At 32.3% G+C, this 20982-nt stretch overlaps 1 protein-coding gene across 3 annotated transcripts; it reads left to right on the top strand.

Moving 5' to 3' along the window:
• The first annotated feature begins 528 nt into the window (after window positions 1-528).
• On the top strand, window positions 529-19894 carry LOC143053921 (protein dhs-3-like). 3 transcript variants are annotated; one of them, XM_076226723.1, is made up of 7 exons: window positions 529-742; window positions 4164-4348; window positions 7821-7952; window positions 9472-9713; window positions 10907-11032; window positions 13186-13293; window positions 17277-19894. In XM_076226723.1, exons 1-6 carry the CDS (start codon window positions 592-594, stop codon window positions 13280-13282), a joined length of 933 nt encoding a protein of 310 aa, XP_076082838.1. In that variant the 5' UTR covers window positions 529-591; the 3' UTR covers window positions 13283-13293; window positions 17277-19894. The 3 variants fall into 3 exon arrangements, with proteins under 3 accessions (XP_076082838.1, XP_076082837.1, XP_076082839.1); XM_076226722.1 differs by lacking the exon at window positions 13186-13293; XM_076226724.1 differs by lacking the exons at window positions 13186-13293; window positions 17277-19894 and adding an exon at window positions 13688-13799.
• Window positions 19895-20982: the final 1088 nt, after the last annotated feature.

Genomic DNA, 20982 nt, shown 5'->3' with positions numbered 1-20982 from the left:
GTTGCTAACATTCTTAATCAATCCATATTATTATTGCTCACAGTTGAACTCTTAAGATCTTATATTAGACATTGCCTGATAAACTGCTAGAACCTTTTTGGTGCTACAAGCTTCATCCTAAAAAAAATACCAGCTTTTTGATATTCCAACCAAATCTAGAACTAATTGTAGAATGTTCGCATCTTGGTATCGTCCAGAATCGATCCCATTCTTGTACACCATGTATACTTTTAGATTTTACTGTATACTTATATTATAAGTCATAGTCATATAAGACTGTCATAATTGGTCTTCTTCTTTTTTTTAAGGGACATTAAATTAATAATGACATTAATCTAGTGTGTTGGAAATAAACTTTACCTTTTATTGGTGGAGGATTGCAGAAAGTGATTTTTTAAATAATGGATTGTGAATGTACAAATTAAACTGATTATTGGCGGAGGATTAAAAATTCCACTACTCCCAACTTGTGGAGGTGTGCCTTTACTGGCAGAAGTTAAACAGTACGGTCGTTCTGAATATTGACCTTCCGTTGATCAAAGTCCAAACTATATCTATGTATTTTTTCAAGTTGTAGGGAAAAAAGAGGAAATGGCAGACATTTTACTTGGGTTAAAAGAGTTTTCCATAACATTTTTCTTCATTTTATACTACTGGATTCAAGCTATTATTTTGGCATTTATTCCAGCGAGCTGGCGTGCAAAAGATGTTGCTGGCGAGACGGTGCTCGTTACAGGGGCAGGTGTGGAATGATAATTATTTTCTGGTTCAATATTCGAGTCATTTAATTACCTTTTAAATTGTTTTAAGGGACCATGTTAAAACGTATGCCGGACAAAGTCCCAAAGAAGCAATTTATAAAAGTTTTCAACAGTTACATTTGCTACAAAGGAGTATATATATGTTCCAGACCGTATGAGTATTTGGACCGTACGCGTACGGTCTGGACCGTATGCGTACTTTTTCAAAATACGCATACGGTCGGACCGTACGCGTACGGTCTGACTGATATTAAGAAGTTGGTCAAGCTTATTAGATACAAATGTATATAACATATCAACATGACTTATATCTCCAATTAATATAAAAAGTTCAACAGCATTTGACATAAAAACTTAATATTCTTAGACTAACTATTTAAAAAGATCACGCTTATTTAATCTGTTAATCTCCTGTATTTTGCAGGCCGGTTATTCATTAATTGCAGCTCAGTATGTTCATTAAAATTGAAGATATCGGAAGTAAACATAATGTGGGAGGACAATTGTTTTAGAATATTTATGAACTTTACAAAAGAAATGCATACGCAAAGGAACATGCATTAACAAAACATGTAAATGTAAAAAATACGACGTACTTATTAGAAGCAAGTGTCACCTTCGGCCAGAGTAACAAAATAGAATTCACGGATATACAATTAAGTAAATATTTAATTTCAATTGTTCGCTTATTCACTTTATCATCGGCCATCTATTTTGTAATAATAACAATTTGTATAACTAAAAATAAAGATTTTGATAAATGTGATCAGCTGGACCGTACGCGTATCCTCATACGGTCCGACCGTACGCGTATGGTCGGACCGTACGAGTATACATATACGGTCCGGACCGTACGCGTACGGTCCAAATACTCATATGGTCTGGAACATATATAAAGGGCCGATTTTGTCCTCAAATTTTAGGTTCACATCACGAAAGTTTTTGGACACTTTTTAAACACTTAAATGTCTTTTAATTGATTCGATTAGTTTATGTGAAAGATTTTAACTGATTTAGTCATTAAAAACCCTCTGATTCAAGCTTAAATATGAAAAATCTATCAAATATGCCAAAAAACGTCACTTTCCAGATGGTTTTTGTCAAAAATGAAAGTGGCCGCATCCATGTTCATCCTCAACCTTTATATATGTTTTGTATTATCATCAAATACAACTTGCATTTCAATATTATAAATGAACACGAATGCGGCCACTTTCATTTTAGATAGAAACCGTCTAAAAATTAACCAAAATGCTAACATTTTGAAGAGTTCAGTAATTTAGCATGACTTAATGATGCTAGAACGCAATATTTGTGCATTGTATTGTCAAAAACAGCTCATATTTATGTAGCATTTTACTTTCCAAAATATAGCTTAAAGATTACATTTTCACAATTTTCCAAAAATGCTATATTTTGGGGCCAAAAAGGGGTCTTACAGAACCTACTCCTTTGGTCATGTGCAACTTGGTTCTATTTACATTTTAGTGAAACAGCATGAAAAAATGAATCATACTTGCCAAAATATTTGTATGTTTTGTGTAATAATTCCCAATTAAATATAAAGTGACTTTAAGGAGGGGGGATATATCAGGACTCCGGGATCGGGTGTTTTTAAGTACGGGATTTCGGGATTGACCCTTTCGCGACCTGGGAATTATTTTTTTTTCAAATTTCGGGACCTCTGGTTTTCCTATTTTTAAGCCCGGGATTTCGGGATTTCGTGTTTTTAAACCCGGGATTTCGGGATCAGGACCCCTCCTACCCCCCTCATTAAGGTCCTTAAAGTCAAAGGGTCATGGCCAAAGATTTTTTGGGGGGAGGTGGCCAACAGTCTAAAAAGAATTTTTTGCTATTTGTAATTGGTATGATGCTTCAACGGTAATTTCATTCGTCCTTTAGGTTTTTCATTAGGCATTGTGCAAACAAAATGAATGCATATTTTACACTAACAAACAATGGGATTTGAGATTGTTTTGTAAATTCATGAAATTGCAAAAAATTGTTTAGGGTTCATTACTCTACAGTCATGACAGTACAGAGCACACAATATAATATGTATAAGGTGATGCTTAACTGATTTTTCTATAAACACTTTCAGTCTTTGGGTAAAAACAAGCACACTAATTGATTACCAGGATACCTGAGAAGTTCTGCAACACTAGCATAACCAGAGAATTTTTAAAAGAAATGCAAATCAATAATTAATCTGGCAGTGATGGCCAAATTGCAACGTATCTGGTTGAATTCCAAAGCATTGACATCAATGGGGAACTAGCTATATATATAATCATCATGAAAGTTAAATGAATTAAGCTTGTATTGTACAAGTGGATTTATTTTAATATGACGTGCTTCTTTCGCTTTATGAATAAACCCATGCTCTAAATCCAATAATTTTTTTCTGCACATGCGTACGTATTGACTACTGCAAAATAATGAATTTTATCAGATTGGCATGCATTTAATATATTTCATTAACTTAAAACACTTCCAAACTCTTAAATGATGCACATGTTGTTACTAATTCATTTATAATGATCGACTATAATGTGTTGCATTCCGAAATTGACATAATTGACCTAGATACAACAACTGTTCATGCTGGCTGTTCAAAAACTCCTCCCTCTGGAAAATCACAGTGCCAGCTGTTTGCTTCTTTACAAACAAAAAAGGGAGGTTCATGGAAGAGCCAATGCAATCGCTTTACCCTTATACACATCGGACATAGAAATTACCTTAATTGTCCTAATCAGAATCGAAATAATTGATGCAAGCTATACTTTATTGGTTGTTTTAACATGGGGGTAGGCATTATATTTGTGTTATTTTAGCCCTCACTATCACTCGGGCAAAAATAATCAGGAATATAATGCCTACCCATGTTAACATGGTTAAAACAACCAATAAAGTATAGCTTGCATCAATTATTTCTTAATTAAATCCCTTCACTATATGCTTTAAAAATAAATTGTGTGTTTATGGTTACATATGAAAAAGGGTCAGTTCATTTTAAATCATTTGGCTTGCCTTTTTAATGTCTGTCATACATTGCACATGTTCCTTTAATTATACTTGATATGCTTAGTTTCCTCTTTTAATCATTTGTTAATTCATGTAGCCAAATTAAAAATTTTCTTTTAAGGGAGTCTCATTGGGGGGTTCTGATCCCGGATCCTGCTTACTGTTTTGTCAGATTCCCGTAACCCGCTTACACTATGACTATGTACGTAAGCAATTCTCATTTTTTTGTAATTTCCCGTGTCACGCTAGACTTCATTTCCCGTTTTCACGGCACAATAATTTGTGACTTTCATGTGTCAAGCTTACAAAAAAACGGCAATCCCGCGTCACACTTAGACCCCAATGAGACCCAGTTTTAATTGTTATTTCTTTTTTTAGGAAGTGGAATTGGAAGGCTAATAGCATTACGTTTTGCCAGACTTGGATGTCGATTAGTTTTATGGGATGTGAATGACAAAGGCAATGAAGAAACCGCAAAACAGATAAAGGCATTAGGAGCATATGTTAAAACTTACAAAATTGATTTAAGTAATAGAGATGATATTTATAGTGTAGCTGCAAAGGTTTGTAATTTAACAAAATGCATAAATCAGGCTGATAGTTTTCTCGTTTGAATTGTTTTACATTGCCATTTCGAGGCCTTTTATACATGTTATAGCTGACTATGCGGTATGGGCTTTTCTCATTGTTGAAGGATGTACAGTGACCTATAGTTGTTAATTTCTGTGTCATTTTGGTCTCTTGTAGAGAGTTGTCTCATTGGCAATCATACCACATCTTCTTTTTTATATATAATTTGTTTTTTTATGCATGGCCTTCATCATGTTCTAAATTGAGAGTTTATGACAATAGAAAAGAGAGTATATGGGGTATCCATCCATGATACATAATAAGCACATGCAGAGCAAAAACCACCACAGCAAATATATTTGCTCTTTTATTCCTGTTCTTCATCTTTAAGTCACAATGAGACCTTCAACATGGAGCCAAAAAATCTAACCTATTTGCAATTTTTAGAAGTCCCCTTGCACATGTTGCACATAGATGCCAACCATTACGATTTTTGCGTAGTTTTTCCGATTTTGCGATAAAAACTACGCTATTACGGTCAAAGTCGAACAGTTACGGATTACCAATCATCGCCGTTCAATTTTGTAAAACACGGATTTTTATCATTACTTTTCCGTCCTGGTCCGGTATTTAGAAAACGCCAATGTAATGCTTCCGGTTTCTCGGGAGTTATCAACCTATTGTTGAATAACTAACTGACTTCCGAAGAGGCAAACTTGCATTTATGAAGTAGCTTTCCCCCTTTCTCTACTTCTCCTTGACAAAACGAAAATGTACGAGTCGACAACATCTGAACAATAAATGAATGGAATACATACTCAGACAACATGTTAAACGACAAATTTTGTGCACATCACTTTGCAACCACTTGTCAGTAATTTTTTATTGGTAAATGCACGTTTATGAATGATTACTGAAAACTTTTCAAAAATACGGAAAATTTGATAGTTTGTTACTGATTGTGTCAAAAGGGGGTTGGCATCTATGGTTGCACTGGTTGGATTTTCAAATGCTTCAACTTGTCCAATTTTATATTGCTTAGGTAAATTTTACTGCTCTCCGTTCACATGATACCATTTCTATTAGATGAACCAAACAGCATCTGATTTAAGTGATCACATGGTGGTGCGCTTTGTGTCAAATCAACATTATATGGTAACAATCCAACATTGGAAAATCATACAGTGTAGACCCAACTTAGGAATACCTCAACAAAGTTAGGAAATCATGAAAAGAGAGGCGAAAGATATCAAAGAGACATTCAAACTCATAAGTCAAAGATAAACAGACAACGCCATGGCTAAAAAAGAAAAAGACCAACAGACAAACAGACAAACAACAGTACACAAAACATTACATAGAAAACTATTTCTTAACTCAAAACAAGTGTCCTGATATTTCTTGGATCAAAACAAGTGTCTTGATATTTCTTAAGTGTCTTGATACTTCTTGACTCAAAACAAGTGTCTTGATATTTCTTGGATCAAAACATTAGTGTCCTGATACTTCTTGGATCAAAACAAGTGTCCTGATACTTCTTGGATCAAAACAAGTGTCCTGATACTTCTTGACTCAAAACAAGTGTCTTGATCTTTCTGGGATCAAAACAAGTGTCCTGATACTTCTTGGATCAAAACAAGTGTCCTGATATTTCTTGGATCAAAATAAGTGTCCTGATACTTCTTGGATCAAAACAAGTGTCTTGATATTTCTTGGATCAAAATAAGTGTCCTGATACTTCTTGGATCAAAACAAGTGTCTTGATATTTCTTGGATCAAAATAAGTGTCCTGATACTTCTTGGATCAAAACAAGTGTCTTTATATTTCTTGACTCAAAAAAAGTGTCTTGATACTTCTTGACTCAAATCAAGTGTCTTGATACTTCTTGACTCAAAACAAGTGTCTTGATATTTTTTTTATCAAAACATTAGTGTCCTGATACTTCTTGGATCAAAACAAGTGTTCTGATACTTCTTGGATCAAAACAAGTGTCCTGATACTGCTTGACTCAAAACAAGTGTCTTTATTTTTCTTGGATCAAAACCAGTGTCTTGATACTTCTTGACTCAAAACAAGTGTCTTGATATTTCTTGGATTAAAACAAGTGTCTTGATACTTCTTGACTCGAAACAAGTGTCTTGATATTTCTTGGATCAAAACATTAGTGTCCTGATACTTCTTGGATCAAAACAAGTGTCCTGATACTTCTTGGATCAAAACAAGTGTCCTGATACTTCTTGACTCAAAACAAGTGTCTTGATATTTCTTGGATCAAAACAAGTGTCCTGATACTTCTTGGATCAAAACAAGTGTCATTATACTTCTTGGATCAAAACAAGTGTCTTTATATTTCTTGGATCAAAACAAGTGTCCTGATACTTCTTGGATCAAAACAAGTGTCATTATACTTCTTGGATCAAAACAAGTGTCTTTATATTTCTTGACTCAAAAAAAGTGTCCTCTGATACTTCTTGACTCAAAACAAGTGTCTTGTTACTTCTCGACTCAAAACAAGTTTCCTGATACTTCTTGGATCAAAACAAGTGTCTTGATATTTCTTGACTCAAAACAAGTGTCTTGATACTCCTTGACTCAAATCAAGTGTCTTGATACTTCTTGACTCAAAACAAGTGTCTTCATACAAAATTTGATAGCTTTTAAAAATGGTTGTGTTTTTCTGTCACAATTTAAGAGTTATATCTCTTTATTATACATACTACAAGCAATGACAAGTGTTCTATATTTTATTTTTTTCAAGAAAATTAAATCCTTTATACATTTTAACTGTTTACAAAATTTTGAATTTTTTGAAATACTAAGGTTTTTCTACCTCAAGCATAGATTACCTTAGCTGTATTTGGCAAAACTTTTAGGAATTTTGGTCCTCAATGCTCTTCAACTTTGTACTTTATTTGGCCTTTTTAACTTTTTTGGATTCAAGCGTCACTGATTAGTCTTGTAGACGAAACGCGCGTCTAGCGTATATATAAAATTTAGTCCTGGTATGTATGATGAGTTTATTTATAAGTCAGAAACAAAAACAGACTTGTTCATGCCTGAGCTCTGACTGGTAAATAGCACTTCAATTGCAGAAAACTTTCCAAGAAAAGGAAGGTTGAATTGGACAAGGAAACAGATGGACTTATAATAAGTTTGTAACTAAATCCTCTCAGTGGTTGTTTTTTTTTTTGCTGTTTATTCATAATCATATTTAACGTAGATCTGGCTTTTTTCCCTCTCATATGAATTGTTTTACATTTGTCATTTCGTGAGCTTTTATAGCTTTCTATATATATATGCAGTATGGGTTTTTCTCATTATTGAAGGTTGTATGGCAATCTAGACTAGCCAACCTTTTATCGTAATTTGGTCTCTGGTGTAGAGTTGTCTCATTGGCAATTATACCATATCTTTTTAATTTTATATCAGTAAATTTTTAACTCATTTTATCATGTTTATTTCAGACAAAAGAAGAGGCTGGAGATATTGATATTCTAGTTAACAATGCTGGTATTGTTACTGGGAAAAAATTCCTCGAATGTTCTGACAACATGATACAGAAAACATTTGAAGTAAACACCCTGGCTCATTTCTGGGTAATATATTTTTCTGTTTTCTTCAATTTGTTGTCCAAAAAAAATATTATCAATTGTCTAGTTAAGCAGAAGCATGATGTTTTAGGAAAATGAAAGCAATAGATAACTTTGGAGTTATGTCCTTCACCGGAGAAAAAAATCAATAATACCGGCCTTTATGACGTCATTTACCATACAGAGGTACTGCACGTTTACACTGCACATAGTGTAATAGGTTAAAGGGGAGATAATCAACTTTGCAGGACTGGCTTATCTTTTTGTGTATTCCCTCACAGTTCTTATTCTATTCCCAACTTGATTTTTTTAAAACTTTTTCCAATATAAACAAGTTGGCCTACTATGCATTAGTGTAAACAAGACAAAACATCTGGTACTGTAAATTCAGATTATATTGTGTGCATTTCTTTTTGCAATTTTTTTGTCATTTTAGACTGTGAAGATTTTGAGAAAAATCCTGTTTATTTCATATAAAATATTTCAAATTGCGAGTTTAAATTATTGCGTTTACAACTCTGTTGCATTTTTTGCAAATATATAAACCTCGCAATATTATTTCTGAATTTACAGTAATTAAAACTTAATGTCTTTAAAATTGAAAGACTTATAACTATCAAAAGTCAAAAGCTTGCTAGCTCCTACGTCATTTGCTCTCAGGTTGGTAGTTATCTCATTGACAATTCACCGTTTCAGAATCTGATGCATTCTGGGTAATATTTTCAAAAGTGTACACCAAAACGTCGTGATTGGTTGAAAACGTCCAAAACAATGAAAATTCAACCAATGGCGTGACGTTAATTTCATTTTGGGGTACGAACAATGAAATTACCGATAGTCCTTTAGATTCTGAAACGGCCAGTTATACAACATCTTCGTATAATTATATATGGCTGCAAAATCAACATGTAATTTATGCAATGTAGACTTGGTGCAGTGTTTAAAATACAACAAAATTCAGCATAATATCTTATAATTATAAAATATCTTTCTTTAATTTTTGTGTTATTTTCACATTTAAATTATTCTTAATTAAAAAGCTCTGCAAGCTTTGCGCCTTCAATATTAATATTTAAATGTCTCCATTGGAGAAATATTGTAACACACTTGTTGCAGTGGTGGAATCTATAATTAATTGATCATACATTGTTGTTATTAGGGAGCTACCATTTGATTTTTATGGGGGGGCTAGGATGAAAAATTGTGTCCTGCTTTTTTTTTTAGTTGTAATCTCTGTCCTGCCTTTTTATTTTTTACTCTATTCGGTCCTGCCTTTTTTTTTACTAGTTTATCCTGACTTTTTTTACACAAATTGTCATCCTGCCTTTTTTTTTTAACAAGTTTCTCATCCTGCCTATTTTTTTTACTCAAAACTCCTGTCCTGCCTATTTTTTTCAAATTTCATCCTAGCCCCCCCCATAAAAATCAAATGGTAGCTCCCTTATGTAAAATGTAAAGGTTCTTTCATGTACTTGTTATTTTGCGTCTGAATTGTACTTCACATATTAAACTGTTTTTGTTGCAGACCTGCAAGGCATTTTTGCCGGGAATGATGGAGAGGAATCACGGCCACATTGTTACTATTGCTAGTTCTGCTGGATACCTTGGGGTAAATGGGCTTTCCGATTATTGTGCTAGTAAATTTGCGGCTGTTGGATTCGATGAATCCATGCGATTTGAACTTGAAATGATGGGAAAGGAAGTGAAAACTACAGTTATCTGCCCATTTTATATAAATACAGGGATGTTTGATGGTGCTAAAACCAGGTAAATCTTACAAATATTCATATTTTGGAATTTGGATATATTTATCAGAAAATTTTGTAAAAACAATGAAATCCCAATGAAAAATAAAATTGTGTAAGAATTATAATGGAATCCTATATATATATTAAGAGATCAATTGTTAAGAATTAGTGCAACAATCCTATGTAATTCAAAATTGATTGCATTCTTGGTTTAAAGGGGCACAAGCTGTCAAATTCATGGTCACCGATCTGACTCAAATTCTCCTATTTGATTTATAACAATGTAAAACATTTATCCAAACTTATCAAAAGTCTAAAATAAACAGTTTACAGAGCATGGGGTAGATAATATATAGGTTCGTTTCGTGTGTATTTTAGTCCAGACGCCATCTAATTAACTATCGATTTGACCTCAGATGACCATATAAGCTATGTAAACATAAATAAAGATATGAATAGATTAAACCAACACGTGCAATTGGATTTTTATAGGTCTGTTTGATTTTATTTTATAGATTAAAAATAGATGTTTCGCATTGCTTTTAACCGTATAAGAATGATTTTATGTGCATCGAATTAGTGATCAAATGATATACCGTAGTTTCACTTTCATTGTTGACATTCTTTTTCTTTAAATAACCAGTACACGTAAAATGCATGCGTTGTCAATCTCTAGCTAGGGGTTAAATTAAAGTTCACATGAATACGGATTTAAAGAGGTCGTCTCATTCACTTGCAAGTGAATTAACAAATAATCAATGTTTCTTAGCGTAATTTGACAAAATTGAACCTTTTTGGCTGCAAAAAGCGAATTTTTATTTCACTATTTCACTTTCATTATTGATTGGATAAAAAAAATCAAACTTTAGATTTTTTATATATCTCGTAGCTAGTGCCCCTTTAACAAAATGACTCTTTTGAAACATTATTTTTTTTCTGTTTCTTTTGAAGGAAATTATCTTAAGGATATAGAATTGTGTCAAAATAGAGATTGAATGTATAAATTGTGAAATCATGAATATGTTAGTATTTTTGGTGTTTGATTTTTTATAAAAAATAAATTTTAAATTTCTCATTTCATGCAAATAACCCTTACAGAAAAGTATCAATAGATCAGTGTATTTTTCTGTTTCTCAATTACATGACTTTATTGTTTATATATATTTGTTTGGATTGGTAGATATTTCTAGTAGCTAAATTTTTATTTTTCAGATGGCCATTTATTCTACCCATACTAGAGCCAGAAGACACAGTCAACAAAATTGTAGATGCTGTTCTCTGTAATCAACACATTGTCATGTTGCCAAAGAGTCTGTATTTCTTTATGGCATTGAAGGGGTAAGTACCGTAGTTCGGGGTGTATAGTGCGCATTTATGTATATTGCACACCCCTATATGGTCCAATTTACTTGAGAAAAAAGTTTATTGTTTGTATAATATTCATAGACATTTCCGGTAAAGTTATTATATCAATTTTTGTGGATTGAGGAAAAATTGTATTTTTGTAGATCTATATTTGATTTGGTAATGATCTTGCCAAAGTCTTGCATATAAGTCATTACGTTGAACATTGGAAGACATGGTTCACTTATTCCCATGTGTATATAGTGTGCATTTGTGGATAGTGTGCATTAATGTATATTGCACACCCCTTTATGGTCCAATTTACGTGAGAAAAAAAGTTTATTGTTTGTATAATACAATGTACTCATAGACATTTCCGGTAAAGTTATTATATCAATTTTTGTGAATTGAGGAAAAATTCTCTCTTTGTAGATACATATGTATTTGATTTGGTGGTCTTGTCAAAGTCTTGCATATAAGTCATTATGTTGAACATTGGAAGACATGGTTCACTTATTCCTATGAAATCCACAAAAAATAATATCCTCCCGATGGTAAAAAAATGTATATTAAGAAAATAGAAACAACCCTGACAAGATGTTTTACTGGCATGTACTTAATTTGGAATATGACATACAGACTTTTTTCATTGCTATTTAAGACTGCAATTTATATCATAAATATTATATTTGAGGATTGTTTGAATACTACTTACAGTCAGGGGTACTACTTGTACAAGTGTATTTTATTTACTTGAAGAAGTAAAAAAAAAATATACACATATAAATAATAAGTAAATTTGTATGATACTTATACAAGTGAATTTTATTTACTTGTATAGGTAAAAAAAAAAATTGGCTAAGTTATGTCCCTTAGGCATTCAGAATTTTTTACTTGTATAAGTAAAAAAATCATCCTTTCTTCTTTTCTTGAATTCTTAAGATTTCTTTGCTCTAATAGAATTTTAAATTGTGTACCCTTTACAGATGTCTTTACTAATCATTTAAGTGTAATTTCATGGACAATGAAAATCCCATTTGTCTGTCATCTTCAGAACACTGCTCATTTACAAGCCCCAAAGGAGCAATATTTGAAGGCCTTGCACAAATATACAAGATCTTTGCTCAATCAGTTTCTTTGATGAATTAATGAGATGAAACATTGAACTTTAATGAAAAAATTTGAGCAAACCTGGGAAAAATCATTAAAGGCATGATTTTACATCTCAAAACTTGAGGATTTTTGTGGGATTGTAAGAAAAATTTACTTATACAAGTAAATTTTTTAGAAAATTAAGGGGAGATTATTCAAACATTATTTATTTACTTATATGTGTATATTTTTATTTACTTCTTCAAGTAAATAAAATACACTTGTACAAGTAGTACCCCTGACTGACTTATACTAGCCGAGATATAGGACAAATATTCACCAATGGTCATTTTGGTAATCTAGTCAGGAGCCTGTAATTCAGTGGTTGTCGTAAGTTTTTGTGTTACATATTTGTTTTTTCGTTCATTTTTTTACATAAATAAGGCCGTTAGTTTTCTCGTTTGAATTGTTTTACATTGTCTTATCGGGGCCTTTTATAGCTGACTATGCGGTATGGGCTGTGCTCATTGTTGAAGGCTGTACGGTGACCTATAGTTGTTAATTTCTGTGTCATTTTGGTCTTTAGTGGATAGTTGTCTGATTGGCAATCATTCCACATCTTCTTTTATTATAGACATTCCAATTACAGTAGGAGATAACTGTATTGTATTTTAAGCTCTGACAACATCAGTTGGTGATTTGATGGTTGCAAATTAAGTTTACTTGAGACGCATTAGCGCATCCAGTTAACGGTTATTTGCAACCATCGAATCACCAATTGATGCTGTCAGAGCTTTAAATACAATATTGTCATCTCCATTCTAATGAAACTGACAGAAAACAACGTCAAATCACACATTAAAAATTTGTCATTCATAGTCATTTTCATAGCATCAATTGTTAATTGAAGCCTTGAGAATTGGTGATGTTATCCAATCCAAATGAACATTACAAATGATGTTGCATGGAATTAGTTATAATCAACCCTTTCTCTTCATGAAGTGACTTGTTGAACCAGACAAATTGTATTACTGATAGCCTATCATACATTTCAGAATCCTGCCAGCTAAAGTTCAATTTCTTGCATGCCAATATTTTGGGATAAATAATGTTATGGACGATTTCAAAGGAAGAAACCAAAAATTAGAATAAAGCTTTTTAATGTAAGTCAGTAAAGTGTGCATGCTGGTTTATTCAGTGCTAGTTGGCAGTGCGTGCTTTCCTTATTTTCCCCTTGCTTTATTCCTGTGCCTTTCCAATTCATGAAATTTTGGCTTTGGTTTAAATTTCTGTCCTCTGGGTTAGAAAGTTCGTTGAAAGGGACCTCTGTGGCAGAGTGGTCTAAGTAGTTCATTTATGGTATTAAAACAGTAACCTTTCAACACAGAGGTAGTGAGTTTGAAACTCTACTTGTGACCAGGTGCATTTGACTGGCCCCAATGATACAGCCAAAAGTGCTGAAAGTGGCATTACACACCATCAATTAATCAACGGTTACAAGTGAGTGAATCATCATAAAATACAGTTGATTTTATAAAATTATGTTTGCTTTGGCAGGGTTTTACCATGTAAAGTGCTTTCCTGTGTTTGTTACTATTTTGGAGTTTCAAATGTGATGGATAATTTCAGAGGAAAAAGCACAAAAGCGGATTGAGAAGGCATGTATATATACTGATTTGTTGGTAGGTGGCAAATGAAAGTGTTAGGAATTATATGGTTCAAAATTGTGATGTCAAACATACAGGAATGAGGACAAAACTTAGGTTAAGTAAAAAGATGTAATAGTGTGGACCCTTTGCTTATATTGCTATGACAGTGTGTACCTTACTCTTCTTTTACTTTGATACTGAGGACCTTACATATATACTCTGTGCTTCTGGACCCTTTGCTTATATTGCTATGACAAAGTGTACCTTACCCTTCTTTTACTTTGATAGTGAGGAACTTACTAGAACTCTATATGCTTCTTCTGCTTTGATTGTGTGAATCTTACTCTTCTGTTGCTTATATAGTGTCAGTCTTTGGCTAAAAATGCTTTGAAAGTGTGACTGGTATGCTTTTTTTTAATGTAGTTTACAACATGGCAAGTTATAGATGAGGGGCCTGATGGGTTATTTTCGTTCTTCGTCATCAGCCCATTTTCGCTATTGTGGTCATTTTTTTCTACAGATTTTTTTTTATATTTTCGTGATCCATGATCATGAAAATTTATTTTCTGAGAATCTTGATTGACAAAAAATTCAACTTGTGAATTGTGATGATTGTATATATCATAAACTTAGGGACAACATCAAAAGTTTAATGAAGAATGAAAAACTTAATTCATATAGTTTTTTCACTGACCCCCTACCCCCCTCTTAACTTAATTTGGAAAAAGATGATTGACCAATAAGGATATATATATATATATGTAAAATCGATGTCAATTTATACAAAACTTGCAGCAATTTCACCCCCACCCCCAAACTATTTGAATTAAGTTTTTTATCCTTCATTGATTTTTTGATGTCGTCCCTTAGTCTTTTGTGTACGAATTTATCATTTTTTATGCAAACATATCATATAATTGTCAATTTTTTTTTCTTTTTATCAGTTATGAGATGAAAATGTGGCCGCTCATTAATTGTCGAGTTTTGAAGCTGTAGTTTACTGATTGTCACCTTATAGTAAACAATCAACAATAAACATGGATATTGAGCACGTGTATAACATGTACAATCAGATTATAGTTTATTTTAGTGACGTATGCGTATTGCGATCACCAGATTTTCACGAGGAGGGTCACGCTAAGGTCACTTTGCATACGGAAAATATGTCGGCGAATTGCTTCCTGGAAGCAAGCAATTAAAAAAAAGTAAACTTCTTCTAATTGTGGACAAATTAAAGAATTTTCTTCAGAAAAAGGTTTATGTACATAAGTTAAATGGTGAAAACTATCCATTTTGTAAAAAAAAACAACATAATTATTGATATATATTGAAAACTTGGTAACTGCCTCAACAGTCAAGCAGATACCAACTATTGCTTCTATGCGACTCATATTTATCACAATGATGAAATTTAAAAAAAAAGTTATTATTTTATTAATTATTTTATTTTTAATTTTATTATATATGTTATCAAGATAAATCATATATATTATTTATAATGGTCTTTCCTTTTTCAAAAGGGAAAGACCTTACTTTATTTCTTATTATTATACATTATTTCAATTGTTTTTATTATGCTTCACGTTAAAATGCAATATTTTGATTGGCTAATATGAGGGTGTTGATTTACTCTATCACATGGCTGAGAGGGTGACATTGTTTTTTAATGTTACCCTCAATAATCAAAAATCGATAATTTAAAGGACAATGAATTGAGATTACATCAAGTAATTAAATGCAATGCCTTAAGTTCTACGTTTAGGCTCAGATTTTATTATTTGACTTTCAAAATAAAATAATAAAACAACATCTTCACTTTCGTGGTTTTTTTTCTAATACCCGTAACATTGTTATTTTTTCGTGACGTCATAGAAAATACTTTTATAATAAAATTAATCTGTAAAAGACATTAATCCTAGAACATTCAGTATAATCAATTAAGTAACACATAGCTGAGAGGATGATAGAGCAGATTAGTACCCCCTGAAAAAGCATTGTCAACCTTGGCTTGCGCCGCGGTTGACAATGTTTTCTCGGGGTAACAATCTGCTCTATCACCATCTCAGCTATGTGTTATTTATATAATATTTAACTTGACCTTACACCTTGTTAACAGAAACTCTCAGAAACCATTATACTTTCAGGAGTCTTGAATACTGAAATGTTTGGCTCCTTAAAACGTGACTTTGTTACAGTTTGGAGGGGGATAGAACCTTTATCGGGAATCCAGGATGGGGTGTTTTTAAGCTCAGGATTTCTGGATTGACCCTTTTGGGATCCCGGAATTCTTCTTTTGAATTTCAGGATGTAAGGATTTAAATTTATTTAAATTTTGGGACCTCAAGATTTTGTGTTTTTAAGCCCGCGATTTGGGGATCAGGACCCCTCCTACCCTACCCCACCCCCCCTCAATTTGACTGAAGAAATATTACCTTTGCTGTAAGGGGCAAAACGCCTGTTAACTGTTTCTGAAAAGTCAAATTTAGCTATAACTATCAAACCAAAGGTCCTGGGCCAATGGGGTCGTCAGCAATAAAATTGGGACAAATGACTTTGACAACAATCACAAGGTCAAAGGGAAATGTCCCAGGGAGCAAATTATGTGTTTTTGACCTGATCTTCAAGGCTTTAATTAAGTGTGCTTGAAAGCAATTTAAAGTTTGACCTTGACCTTTGACCTTACTTCTTTTTTGAGATATCTCTAAAACCCTTATATGTACAGGAATCGTTTATAATGAAAAATGTTTGGGTCATTAAGGCAACCTTGGTACAAATTGACCTAAGAGATTTGACTTTTCCATTTGGGATTAGTCGCATAACATCTCTTTACAACTTCTGAAAAGACCTATCATATATGATCAGTAAGACAAGATCTACAATTAAACAATATAACTGAAATTTAACTTCAAATCCTTACGAAACATTAATCAGCGAAGAATGATCAGCAAGACAAGATCTACAAATAGGTCATCATAGCCAACTTGGTCAGCTAGAAGACTCCTGATAGTGGCTATTATAAAACTACACTGTATATGACATTTTTTTTTACCAATTTTTGGAATTGGTATTTTTGTATTATATTAGTAAAAATTATGAGCAATACAAGATGAACAAAAAAGATATTTTAGTCATAAATTACATTTTTGTCCATATTAATATTGAAATTATCCATCTCACCCACAGGCACTTGTCTCAGAATATTTTTTTCATATTAAGGTATAAAGAAAAAAATACATTCTGAGACAAGAGCCTGTGATCTCACCAGATGATCAATATAGGCTCTTTTATATAGCCTCTTGTTTAAAGATACTGGCTTCCTTTATAACAATTAAAAAGTAAGAGAATCAAGGTACAATGTTTCAAGCACATGTGATACTTATATATGTGCATTCAACATCTAATCTAAGGTGGATGACTTAATCACACTGGTTTGAGGTACCATCCTAAAGATCTAGGCTCTTAATTTGTATTATAATTATTTTTTTTGTCTTTTACAGAGTGGTTCCAACCAAAGTGCTGGCTTTGATATGTTTATATTTTGGTGCATCAAACTCCATGGATGATTTCAAAGGAAGACAAAAGAAAATAGAATAATTGACAATGGTACCTAATGTCCATGATCAGTATTGTTTGTTATAGTTGAGATGAAATGATTTCAATCCTGAAATGAGTGCATCTTTTTTACAAGTGTAAAAGACTTAACATATTTGTATGATGCTTGATTTTGTTCCTTTTTAAGTTATATAAAATTGAGAATGGAAATCGGGAATGTATCAAAGAGACAACAACCCGACCATAGAGGTATATTTTATAACATTTCTGTAAGCTGCAAATCTAGAATTAGTATACAAATATTCATTGTCAAGGTAATTCAAGGTCATAATGAATATTTGGCCACACCAACCTGTAAATCTACTCTACAAATGTACTTACTGTGGATTCATTTATTTTCGTGGGATATCAATTTTTTGTGAATTGAGGAAAATTTGCATTTTAGTGGGTTTTTGATTTCATGGTTATTCCAATCTCTGCACACAAAATCTATAGAAATTTTGTCATTCATTGCATGAATATTTGTATTTTATGGTTCCTGTACCCACAAAACCCACAAAAAGTGGTATCACATGAATAATGTTGAATCAACAGTAATTTATTTTGATGTCACAAATGAAAAGTGATGATTGTTTTATGACGGACCTTAGGTCAATTTGTGCCAAATTCAAGACAATTGTATTAAAATCACAGAAATCAAAAGAAAAGTAGTGTTCTGCTCAGGGAGATTTCAATTAGGGCATTAAATATGTTTCTGCTGTTTGAGATAACGGTACAATTTTACATGTCCTTCATACAAAAGAGATGCATTCAATTCTGGATAGAAAATACATATACTGTTATATTGTATATGCTGTTTATTATTTACTTAGATTAAAAATGTTAACAAGCACTGCATTTGTATTTACACTGTGTAAAAGCTAGTATATTTATTCATAGCACACCAATTTAAAGGATTTTTTAAAATGAAAACACAAGTTTAATACCAAATTTAATGTATTTTTTTCAAATCTTTTGCCGCAGGCATCTAGAAAAGGAACAAACATGCTGTTTAATTTTTTTTCTGGTAAATGGGAGATCATTCAAACATAATACAATTTCCTTCAACCAGGATTACTAATGCATTAGAAGAATGTCTTCTAAGTCTGATATTTGTGTAATGTACCTCTAGATGCCAGTGTATTTGTAGTGAATTTTGTTACAAAAAATAAAACAACATGATGTTAAATTTTGCTTACCATGATACCGGGTTATTTAGAAATAATATTTTTTTATATTTTATAAATATGGCTGTCACTTATCTATATCAATTTATATCTATTTAATTTACACTGATTTTGTGATTTATGCCATAAGAAGTTTTTTTTAATTGAAAGTCCCAAGCAATCATGTTACTTAATATCTATGGTATCATTCAAATTTTTTATAAATTTATAGATTTATAGATTTAGGGAGCTACCATTTGATATTTATGGGGGGGCTAGGATGAAATTTGAAAAAATAGGCAGGACAGGAGTTTTGAGTAAAAAAAAAAGGCAGGATGAGACACTTGCAAAAAAAAAAGACAGGACGACAATTTCGGTAAAAAAAAGTCAGGATAAAACTATAAAAAAAGAAGGCAGGACCGATTCACAGAGTGAAAAATAAAAAGGCAGGACAGAGATTACACAGCTAAAAAAAAAATGCAGGACAAAATTTTTCATCCTAGCCCCCCCCCCATAAAAATCAAATGGTAGCTCCCTTAGCTGTGTTGGATAAAAATCAACCTTATGCATACATATATAAGACTTTTGATTGATTTTAGAACATTGAAATACATATTGAAAAATGAGTTTTTGGTCTTTTTGAAGAGTTGATTTTGAGATAAATACATCAATGTTGTATTTGGTATTTTATAATTATGATTTCTAATTGATATAAATATTCATATACATATAATATATATACATATATTACATATATTTATACCATGATTATCAATTTTTTTATATAAATTGTATTTTGTAATGACAATCTGTAAAAATGTTGTTTCAGTACAATATACCGTTCAAGTGTACAGAAATTTATATCATTTTTTATGTGACTGTGCTAATGCTAGAGTTGTAAATTTGTGTTTTTTGTAAGATTTTAAATTTTGACAAGACAGTCAGGATCAAATACAACACTAACACATTTTTCAATAATAAAAGCCTGAAGCACATGAGGAGTAGTATACTTGTCATTTAATTTTTTCTATAAACTTTTTAACTATTTGAATTTCTATCAGGGTAATATTTTTTTATTTAATACATTCATACACTGCTGACCAGAATTAAGTTTGAGCTACAATTTTGTGTATGTGTAAAAGACCAAAGTTCATGTTTTATACATAAATTTAATTGTACAAAGGTCAACATTTATAAGATTTGACCTTTGAATCATAATTTAAAATCCTTCCATGTGTTGCCATGGTGATGTAGAATTAAACATATATATTATTAGTGTGCTGAAAGCACATTTGTTTTCTATACAAAGTATTAGATTTTATAAGCTTTAGATTATTAAATAAAATTGTTAAATTGTTTTTTATGTTTGATTTAATCCTTGAACCCTCAAATCTATAAAGTACTGTGGATTCATTTATTTTCGTGGGTACCAATTTTCGTGGATTGAGGACTACCTATCTTTTCGTGGATATTTGATTTCGTGGTACTACCAAAAGTCTACATTCAAACCAACAGAAATTTTGCAGTTCGTTGAACATTTAAATTCGTGGTTCACTTGTACCCACGAAATCCACGAAAATTGGTATCCAACGAATAATAATGAATCCACAGTAGCTAGGGATGTATTTATTCTTTACAAGCTGTTAGTTTTTCGCTATGTGTTTGTTTATTCCATATTAGCTAGAGGTATAGGGGGAGGTTTGTCACTAAAAAAAACAAAACATGTTTAACCCCATGTTTGCACCTGTCCCAAGTCAAAAACCTATAAACTTTGTTAGTCTTGTGTTTTTTTTATAATTTTGGTTCATTTGTATCTTTTAGAGTTATGTGTGACGTCCTTTTTTGGCTGTAATAGTATGTATTAATAGGGCCCAGCTGAAGCTGCCTTTGGTGTTGTATTTCTTTCTGCGTTGAACATAGGGCTGTATTCTGCTCTTTGGTTGGGGTTGTTGTCTATTTGACACATACCCTGTTTCCGTTCAAGTTATTGAAGGGGTTTGGTTTGTTATGATGACAAATTTTTGTTCCCAGACTCATTGTACTAATAAATACACTCATACTTACACACTTTATGAACAGACAGTACTGTCACATTAAACATTACTTTTTAGCTCACATGGCCCGAAGGGCCAAGTGAGCTTATGCCATCACTTGGCGTCCGTCGTCGCCCGTCGTCGTCTGTCGTTGTCTATCGTTGTAAACTATTTCAAGAATCTTCTCCTCTGAAACTACTAGGCAAAATACTTCCAAACTTTAACTGAATGTTCCTTAGGGTATCTAGTTTATAAATTGTATCCGAAGTTTTGATCTATCAACAAACATGGTCGCCATTGCTAAAAATAGAACATAGGGGTCAAATGCAGTTTTTGGCTTATAACTCAAAAACCAAAGCATTTAGGGCAAATCTGACATGGGGGTTAAATTGTTTATCAGGTCAAGATCTATC

The sequence above is a fragment of the Mytilus galloprovincialis genome, chromosome 12, assembly GCF_965363235.1.
Source record: "Mytilus galloprovincialis chromosome 12, xbMytGall1.hap1.1, whole genome shotgun sequence".
In the NCBI taxonomy this organism is placed as follows: Eukaryota; Metazoa; Mollusca; class Bivalvia; order Mytilida; family Mytilidae; genus Mytilus; species Mytilus galloprovincialis.
The sequence above is the reverse complement of the archived record's forward strand: the minus strand, read 5'-3'. Positions and strand labels throughout refer to the sequence as shown.